Below are 10,527 nucleotides of genomic sequence, written 5' to 3'. Positions count from 1 at the left end.
GTGGGTCTGGAGTCACATGTCAGGCAGATCAAGTAAGGATGGCAAATTTCCTTTCCTAAAAGGACATTAGTGAACCAGATGGGTTTGTACAATCATTAATGTCTCATGGTCATCTCTTAATTCCAGATTTTTATTGAATTCAAATTTCACCATCTATCATGGTAGGATTCGAACATGGGTCCCCAGATTTACCCTGGGTCTCTGGATTTCTAGTCTAGTGAAAGTACCACTATGCCATCACTGCCCAAGACCTCATGATTTATGGGGAGGTCTGCCACTATCTAGTTAATACCTGAGCAGCACTGATTGCAGCAGGTTATCCCGCACAGAGGCAAGATTCTCACTGGCTCTCTAGCTGGTGGGCCTGAGCCTCCATTAAATACCATCCAGGGAATATGGAAGCTTGTGTCCAAACTTCTGTCAACAGTGTGCCCAGGTCCACCATCTCTACAACCCATGAAGACAAGAGCAGTTGTGTTATGGGAAACGCCTGTGCAGCACGGTGGCACAGTGGTTAGCACCGCTGCCTCACAGCACCAGGGACCCGGTTAGTACGTGACCTCAGGCTTCTGTATCTTTTTCCCAATGGAAGAAGGTGGAGGAGAGAGTGTCCAGGGTGTGTGGGGTCCTTGATTATGCTGGCTGCTTTTCCAAGGCAGCAGGAAGTGTAGACAGAGTCAATGTCTGGGAGGCTGGTTTGTGTGATGGACTGGGCTTCATTCAAGACCTTTTTCATGACCTTTTACACAAAGGGGCAATTTAGCATGGCCAATCAACCTAATATCTTTGCACTCCTGAAATTTCTCCTGAATTCACTACTGGATTTATTTGTGATTATCGTTGTGCTCATGATGTTACCAATTCTCCTGTCAGTGGAAACAGTTTCTCCTTATTTACTCTCTCAAAAATATATCTTCAGTTCAGGTACAAGAATCAACTTTTAGAAATCGACCAGCCATCTAAATACTACAGCTTCAAGAGCAGGTCAGGTTGTTTAAGAAGGGTGCCAGGCAAAAGGCAGGGAATTATAGGCCGGTTAGTTTAACGTCTGTGGTAGGTAAAATGTTAGAATCTGTCATTAAGGAGGAAATTGCGAGGCATCTTGAAGGGAATTGCTTGATAGAGCAGACGCAGCACGGTTTCATTAAAGGGAAGTCGTGTCTGACAAATTTACTGGAGTTCTATGAGGATGTGTCTAGGGCGGTGGATAGAGGAGAGCCGGTGGATGTGGTCTTTCTAGATTTTCAGAAGGCGTTTGACAAAGTACCTCACAAGAGGTTATTGCAGAAGGTCGAGGGACATGGAGTTGAGGGTGGGGTGTTAGCGTGGATAGAGGATTGGTTGTCAAATAGGAGGCAGAGAGTGGGGGTCAACGGGTGCTATTCAGATTGGCGGATGGTGACTAGTGGAGTGCCCCAGGGGTTGGTGCTGGGGCCTCAGCTTTTTACCATTTATATAGATGATCTGGAGGAGGGAACCGAGTGTAGGGTGTCGAAATTTGCTGATGACACCAAGATTGGGGGAACGGCAAATTGTGCGGAGGGTGTGGAGAGTCTGCAGAAGGATCTAGATAGGCTGGGCGAATGGGCCAGGAAATGGCAAATGGAATTTAATGTTGGCAAGTGTGAGGTGGTCCACTTTGGTAGGAAGAATGGTAGGAAGGACTATTACTTCCGGGGCGAAAAACTGCAGCAGGCGGCTGTGCAGAGGGACCTTGGGGTCCTTGTGCATGAGTCGCAAAAACCCAGCTTGCAGGTGCAGCAGGTGGTCAGGAAGGCGAATGGGATGCTGGCCTTCATAGCGAGGGGGACTGAATATAAAAGTAGGGAGGTCTTGCTGCAGCTGTATAGGGCATTGGTGAGGCCGCAGCTGGAGTACTGTGTGCAGTTTTGGGTGCCGCACCTGTGCAAAGATATTTTGGCCTTGGAGGGAGTGCAGAGGAGGTTTACTAGGCTGATACCGGAGTTGAGGGGGTTGAGCTATGAGGAGAGGCTGAATAAACTGGGCTTGTACTCGTTAGAGTTTAGAAGAATGAGGGGAGATCTCATTGAGACGTATAAGATGATGAATGGGATGGATAGGATAGAGGTGGAAAGACTCTTCCCGCTCAAAAAAGACAGTAGGACTAGGGGGCACAGCCTCAAGATAAAAGGGGGGCAGTTTAGAACGGAGTTGAGGAGGAACTTCTTCACTCAAAGGGTGGTGAATCTCTGGAATTCTCTGCCCGTTGAAGTGGTGGAGGCTGCCTCGCTAAATATTTTTAAGATGCGGGTTGATGGGTTTTTGATAAGAGAGGGGATTAAGGGTTATGGGGAGAGGGTGGGAATGTGGAACTGAGCAGCGACAGATCAGCCATGATCTTATTGAATGGCGGGGCAGGCTCGAAGGGCTAGATGGCCTACTCCTGCTCCTATTTCTTATGTTCTTATGTTCAGAGAATTCTACAGCATGTAACTCATCTCCTGACATCCCATCTACAAGGTGTGGTGGAATACTCTCCACTTGCCTGGATGAGTGCTGCTCCAACAACACTCAAGAAGCTCAGCACCATCCAGGACAATGCAGCCCACTTGATTGGCACCCCACCCACCACCGACGCACAATGGCACCTTTGTGTACCAAAAGGAAGATGCAGCACTTCTAAGATCATAAAATCCCTACAATGCAGAAGGAGGCCAGTCGGCTCATTGAGTCTGCACCGACTCTCCAGCAGAGCATAAGACCCAGGCTCAACTCTCACCCTATCCCTGTAACCCCATATATTTACTCCACTAATCCCCCTAACCCACACATCTTGTACACTAAGGAGCAACTTAGCATGCCCAATCTATCTAACCTGCACATCTTTGGACTGTGGAAGGAAACCGGAGCACCCGGAGGAAACCCACAGCTGGTGGTGCGCATAGTTTGAAAATCAGCCAGAGAGAGAACCTCAGAAGTAACCTTAAAGGTGATAGGTTTGTCACATGAAGGATTAACACAGATAAATACACGCCGGAAATCGACAATAAAGTAACCACAATAGGGACAGAACAATAGATGCAATAAATTACTGCAACAGAAATCCTACAAGCCAAACTTTGTTAAGTGTAAATAATGTACAGTTATTCCACATTTTCTAAAGGGCTTAAGGCAGCCCCAAAACTGATCACCCATTGTTCTAATATATGATTCCAAGTTCTGTTTTGACACAATCAGGAACATTCGACCTACAGAATTGAGGATGACCACAGAATTCTGAAGGTAGGCACATTCTAGGACGTGTGAGGTGTAACCATGACAACCGTTTCCAAGTGCACCGTTTTCTCTTTCTTAAAAAATGTCAGTTTCAGTGCACAGAAAGTCATGCAACAAAGATCAATTTTACAGTGAATACATTCTAACCAGTGCAGTTTCCTTAAGTGGAGTTTATTGTAGCGGATAGGGCAGGGCATAAAGAATTACATCAAATGACATCAGGCTTAATAACAAGTTACAGCCTAGCTGTCACAAGTGGTTTATTTTCATGCGCCCTAATGTAGCTTCTTTTTATACTGCATATGATCTATGTATGGCTGTCTATGTAAGTTTTGAGAGCATTCAAACACTTTGCAGATGTCACACTGCAGACGTCACGCTTGGTTACATTGGCCAAGCAGCCAGCAACAAAAGGGGAAAGAAAGAATGCTTCCTGTTAGTATGTATGACCTTGGGAATGTGCCAGAGTTTCAGAAACAGCTACCCAATCTACAGAGGAGCAATTAACCACAAATTGACTGGAGGATGTGCTTAAGAGGAAACAGGCTCATAATAGACCTCCGGACTAATTTACTGCAATTAGACTTTGTAGTTTTACATAGCGGCACATGCTATGGTATTGTTCTGATTAAACATTAGTAACCAGAGGACATGGATTTAACATAATTAGCAAATGGATGGAGGGGAGATGAGGAGACATTTATTTACACAGTGACTTGTTAAGATCCGGAATACACTACCTGAAAATGTCATAGAAGCAGATTCAATACTAACTTTCAAAGGAGAATTGTAAAATGTGCAAGGCTATGAGGAAGAGTGGGTCTAATTTGATAGCTTTTTTTACAGAAACTAAATAGGCACAATAAGCCAACTCCTTGTGAGTTGTATGATTCTATTACTGACCACCAGCCACACCATAGGATATAAATGGTTGAAAAGTCATTGGTGCCTGGTTGCATTCCAGAGCAAATGCCAATGTTCTCAGGTCAGGAGAAGTCCACTGGTTTACATACCAATCAGATGCAGGAATAGGCCACTTGGCCCCCTCAAGCCTGCTCCACCATTTCAATTAGGTCATGGCTCATCTTACTTTGGCCTCAACTCCACATTCTTGTCTACCCCCAGTAACCTTTCACCTCTTTGCTTATTCAGAAGCTACCTAGCTCTGCCTTAAACAATATTCAAAGACTTTGCTTCCAATGCCTTTTGAGGAAGAGAGTTCCAAAGATCATGACTCTTTGGGCGGGATTTTATGGCCTCACTTGACCTGAGACCAGAAAATCCTGCCCGAGGTCAATGGATATTTCTATTGTCTGGCCCTCGCTCATTCTGTGGTGGGTGGGGCGGTAGAATTTTGTTCTTTGAGAGAAAAGATTGTTCCTCACCTCTGTTTTAAATGGATGACTCTTTACTTTTAAACAGTGAGCCCTAGTTCCAAATAATTTCACAACAGGGCACATCCTTTCTACATCCACCTGGTCAAGTCATGTGAGTGGTAGGTGCCTGCACCATACGGATACATCTAGGATTACTATGCTGTATTCCTTTAATATATCCTTTCAGAGACATGGTGCCCAAACTGAACCTGGTGTTCCAGGTGGGGTCTCAGCAAGGCTTTGTAGAACTGAAATATAATTTCTCCCTTCTGCATTCCAGAGACATTGAGATAAAAGGCATCATTTCATGAACCATTCTGATTGCTTTTTGCACCGGTCTACTGGCTTTTAATGGTTGGTGTACTTGGATTACTCAGAGGAACTAGCAGGGTAAATACATGGGGTTATGGGGATAGGGCCTGTGTGGGTTTATTGTTGGTGCAAGCTCAGTGGGCCAAATGGTCTCCTGAATTGAATTGATTTATTTTAGTGTCACATGCATTGGGATATAGGGAAAAGTATTGTTTCTTGTGAACTGTTACAAACAAAGCATACCATTCATACAGTACATAGAGGAGAAGGAAAGGATAGGTTGCAGAATATAGTGTTGCTGTTACCGATAGGGTGAAGAGAAAGATCAGATTAATGTGTGATAGGACCATGCAAAAGTCTGATGACAGCTGGGAAGAAGCTGTTCTTAAGTTGATTGTAAAGTGATGTCAGACTTTTCTATCTTTCCTGATGGAAGAAGGTGGAAGAGAGCATGCCCGAGGCACATGGGGTCCTTGATTATGCTGGCTGCTTTTCTGAGACAGTGGGAAGTGTAGATGGAGTGAGTAGATGGGAGGCTGGTTTGTATGACGGACTGAACTACATTCACAACCCTTTGTAGATTCTTGCAGTCTTGGTCAGAGCAATACTGCACTGTCAGAAAATCTTCATTGTAGGGATTCTATGATTCCCAAATCTCTTTGCTCTGCAATGCATATCCATGCTGATTTTGGCCATTTTGTATGTTAGACCACTGGAACTTTGGGAACTGGATAATGTAGTCAACCTCTTGGCCTGGTGGACAATTTCTCTGTAAAACCTTGGTGTAGATTTATACCTAGGATCAATTTCACTCCCCGCGTGTCAGCCTATAATTCATCCTGTCCATTTCTGACACCAACCATACAGCAACTGCTTCATTTTCAGTTAGTTAACCTTAAAAAAAGAACTACATGTTATCTTTCCCTAGCCAACATTCTTCCTTACCCTCCTTGTTTGGGGGTGCTGACTCCTGAATGGAGTATGATTCCTCAGATCTGGCTGCCCTTTCAGTGGTACGTTACGACAGTGGCCGTTACTCCTGTTGGAGTCTGAGTGGTGAGTGTTTGTATGAGAATATCAACCAATCTGTAGAAATGCCAGTGATATAAAAAGAACAGCACCTTTGAACACATCTTTCAAGACAGCGAGGAAGCCAGAGAATAAAATGGGAGCAAAATACAGCACTGAGAGATCATGGTGTAAGTGTTGCAGGAAAGCAAACACAAATAAATGGTATTGTTTCCTGATCATTTTGATGTGGAGAATTGTGGCGTTTCAATGATCATCATTTCAATACCAAGAAACCGGAGCTTGATAGTGTCATGTAAACACTCCTAATGTGGCTGCTGATATTTGAGCCAGGAGTAAGAGGTTTCTGCGGATGGAAATGAACGTATCGCTAATACTGTACTGCATTAAACAGGGGATTAGTGTCGTGGTCACTAGTTTAATATTACAGTTTAAAGCTATTTTAGTAATAGTTTAAAATGCTGTTAAACTGTTAGCTGGCAGAACCAAAACTACCACAATCTTTTCAAAAGTTTTCACGTTTCAAATATTAAATATTTATTATGATACATCTTTAAGAATTAGTATGAAAGCCACCCATCTGTGCATGGGGAATGTGTGTTGATTTGAAAATTCAATTTATTTGAATTTGGTCCCTGCTCTCCATGATGACTTATGATTATTAATATTGTGAGCATTAGGATCTCTGTTTTATTAGTGGCACAAGTAGGCTTACATCAACACTGAAGCAAAGTTACTGTGAAAATCCCCTAGTCTCCACACTCCAGCGTCTGTTCAGATACACTAAGGGAGAATTTAGTATGGCCAATCCACCTAACCAGCACGTCTTTTGGACTATGGGAGGAAACCGGACCACCCAAAGGAAACCCACGCAGACACGGTGAGAACGTGCAGACTCCGCACAGACAGCGACCCAAGCCAGGAATTGAACAGGACAGTAGTGCTAATCATTGGGCCACCGTGCCACCCCATCAATTAATGCGGGATGTGACTCAGTGGGTAACACTCTCACCTCTGAGTCAGATAGATGGTGTGGGTTTAAGCCCAAACCCAGAGATTTCAGCACTAAGGCTTGGTTGATGCTTGTACTGAGGGAATGCTGCACTGTAGGCTGTGTCCTCTTCAGAGGGAGGCGTTAAACCAAGTCCTTGTCTGGCCTAACAGAGTTGGGCAGTTCTCCCCAGACAATATTTATCTCTGAGCCAACACCATTAAAACAGTTTATATTGGAAGGTGTTGTGTTCAGTTTGGCTTCTTACATGGCAGCAGTGACCGCTCTACAAAAGTACCTCACCCTCTGTAAAGTGCTTTGGGACTTCCTGCAGTTGTGAAGATATCAGATTAGTCATGATCTTATTGAATGACAGTGCAGCCTAGAGGGAGCAAAATGGCCTACTCCTGCTCCTAATTTATGAACATACATTTGTAAATGATATATAAATGAACTTTTCTTTATCTTGTTCAAGAAGCAACATAACCACAAATATCCAATATAATTCCATAGAACACAGTATGAATGCTCTGAACCAACACATCGAAAGTTTCAGGTTCAAAGCCAGTGGGTGGGGGTGGGGGGTAGAGGATGATTAGGAGGTAGAAGGCAGTGGGGGCTAGAGTGGGGTTGGGGGAAAGAGGGTGGTAGAGGGTGTAAACAGGGGTAAGGGTGTAAACAGGGGGTTGGGGGAGTAGAGGAAGGTTGGGGGGATTGGGAGGTAGTAAAGATTGCAGGCTGACATTAACACTGCAATGAAGTTACTGTGAAAATCCTCCAGTCGTCACATTCCGGCGCCTGTTCGGGTACACTGAGGGAGAATTTAGCATGGCCAGTGCACCCTCAGCAGCAGGTCTTTCGGGTAGAGAGAAGTTTACTGTCAGATCAGTCACTGTCTATTAGCGGGTGGAGCAGGCTCGGTGCTGCTCCCAGTTGCTGTGTGTGTGTTGGAGAGGATTCCGCTCCGGGTTTTCTCTCTGTCTCCCTCCCCTCCCCCCTGCTTGTTATGACTTCTCGCTAACTGGAGGCATTGGGCGCTGCTCAGCCGCCGACCGGAGGCTGTGCGTGGCGGCGGATAGCGAGTGTCAGGCTCTGGAAGCTGCCTTTCCCCGGAGCCCGGCTCTCTCTCTCTCTCTCTCCCTCTCCCTCCTCCTCCTGTCGCGCCATGCAGGCTGCCCTCTTCCCCTCCGACAGCGAAGGCGATGACACGGGCGCCCGGGCGCTGCTGGCTCTCAAATCGGCCCCTTGCAGCCCCAGCCGGCTGAGCGCTCAGCTCAAGAGCGGCGCCGTGCGCTGGGAGCTGGGCCTCGACCCGCAGGCCCCGCCCGACGCCGCCATCGCCAAGCTCGAGGGCCGGGATTTCGAGTACTTGATGCGGCAGGAGTCGGTGACCATCGGCCGCAACTCGAGCCAGGGCCCAGTGGACGTGAACATGGGCCACTCGAGCTTCATCTCCCGCCGCCACCTGCAGATCACCTTCCAGGAGCCGCACTTCTACCTGAAGTGCCTCGGCAAGAACGGCGTTTTCGTGGACGGAGCCTTCCAGAGGAGGGGTGCCCCGCCGCTGCTGCTGCCCCGACAGTGAGTTAAAAAAAATGAGGCCTACGCCGGGGTGGAGTTGGAGGCGAAGCCGGGCTTGGTGGGTGCGTCATCCGGCTAGCCGATAACTCGAGGTGCCAGGCTTCCACCTGGCGAGTAGGCCCCAAACCCTTAATGTAAACACAGCGAGCAGACAGCGTGTCAGAGCCAAGTTTGGAGAAAGGGGGAGGGAGCAGGTCTGTGTCTGGGAGGAGAAATCCACACATGGAGCTCAATAAAAATAACAGTTTTCTACATTGCCCTGAGAAATTACAATCATTCTATTTTATTATATTGATTAGACGTGATTTTGAATTTTTTTTTAATAATGTTAACTCACTGAGTAGGTCTTGCTCGCATGACCCTTCACTCTTCAAAGGGCTGCATGCAACATGGAATGATTTATTACAGAAGCTCGTCAGCAAATGCTGCATAGCAGCCAAATGAAATATTCAGTACCTCTGGCTCGTATGTGTATCAATGAAAAGCAAACCAGTTTCCAGTGGAATTATAAATTGCTTTAAACATGAATCGAATTTATCTTTTCCTGTAAGAAAATCTCATAGTGACTTGTAAATATTTATAGGTTTTGAGTGCCGACTTTTGTGGGTGTGTGTACGTACTGAATGAAGTTAACAGGTTTAAACAACAGAAGCAGTTTCAACCCTCTCCGTTCTGGGAGGGGAAAATAAACTTGCATTTATATAATGCTTTTCATGAACTCTGGACCTCCTGAAATACTGCTCAGGTTGTGAACAACTTTTAACATAGTCTGTTATGCTGCCAATTTGCACACAGCAACGAGATAAAAATAACCAGATAATCTGTTTTTAGTGGCATTGGTTGAGGGGTAAATATTAGCTCAGACACTGGGGAAATTTCTCAGTTCTTCTAATATGACTATGAGACCTTTTTCTACCCACCTAAGAGGGGAGACAGCGCCTCTGAGAATACAGTGCTCCCTCAGCAAAGCACTGGAGTGTTCTCCAACTGAGACAGGTTTGAATCTGCAACCTTCTGACCCGAACATAATACCACTCAGCCAAAACTGACAAAAGAACATGGGACAAACTGTAATGCTAAATTAATAGCTAGGAATTGCTGGTAAAAACTCATGTTCTTAAAGATCCAGTTCCTTGTAATAAAAACACATTGTTTAGGAATGATGACTGGAGAATAGACTTATTGGTGATCTACCAACTAATCAAATGTGTCATCACTTGCTGCTAAGAGGAAGTGTAATTCTAATGACCTGTACTGGTTGAAGCAACATCGATGGATTTTTTTCCTTTCTGAGAGAAAAGAACATTTCTTTTAATTGTGATTTAAACCTGCTGGAGTGGCATTTTGTTATTACAGTTTAATGTGACTCCTCAGTAAATTGAAGGAGCACTATGCTTTGTTTTTAAAATGAGGCTATATTGTAACCTCATCTCTAAAGATGGGTTGTTTAGATCATATATAAGTTGTTAGCAGTGCCACTTAGAAAGATTACCTGTCAGTGAATCCACTAATAAAATGGGTGTAAAACTTCTGGGCTTTTAACTCACCTTTGTTGGTATCCTCCTCCCATTAGAATCCTATTTAGGGTTTCACTGGAATCCACTACGTTTCCATTTACTGAGAAGTGAAATATTTCTGAAAATAGTTCATTTCTCAGAATTTGATCGTGGGACTTTCCCTTCTCGATCTTGGTTGCTTTGACTACATGTGTTGAATTTATACTGACGTGCACGTAATACTGCTCTTAATAAATAAGCTGTATTAGAATAAGCTGTATTGGATTTTTAAAATTTTGTACATATAAGTATGTAATTTTTTAAAGATTGCATTTGTGTTTATTGGTGTCTTTACAATTGGAACAATGAAAGCTTCCTGTTTTAACAGTATACCTGTAAGAATGCCCCTGTGCTTCCATCTTATTTCTTTACAGATTCTTCACATGTGCATCTCTTGTGTTTATTGGAATGAGCAGGTGGCGTTCTGTGCATGTCATACTCATAT

At 44.8% G+C, this 10,527-nt stretch overlaps 1 protein-coding gene across 1 annotated transcript in view; it reads left to right on the top strand.

The window, feature by feature from the left end:
* Positions 1 to 7,970: 7,970 nt before the first annotated feature.
* Positions 7,971 to 10,527, top strand: part of foxk1 (forkhead box K1) — a 100,509-nt gene continuing 97,952 nt past the window's right edge. The window contains exon 1 of the mRNA XM_080206399.1: positions 7,971 to 8,526. Within this exon, the coding sequence (XP_080062525.1) occupies positions 8,111 to 8,526 (416 nt within the window). The 5' untranslated portion in view covers positions 7,971 to 8,110. The remainder of the gene's footprint in view (positions 8,527 to 10,527) is intronic.

Source organism: Carcharhinus amblyrhynchos, chromosome 18 (assembly GCF_965287045.1).
Source record: "Carcharhinus amblyrhynchos chromosome 18, sCarAmb.v2.hapA, whole genome shotgun sequence".
Taxonomy (NCBI): Eukaryota; Metazoa; Chordata; class Chondrichthyes; order Carcharhiniformes; family Carcharhinidae; genus Carcharhinus; species Carcharhinus amblyrhynchos.
This window is presented reverse-complemented; position numbering and strand designations above follow the sequence as displayed.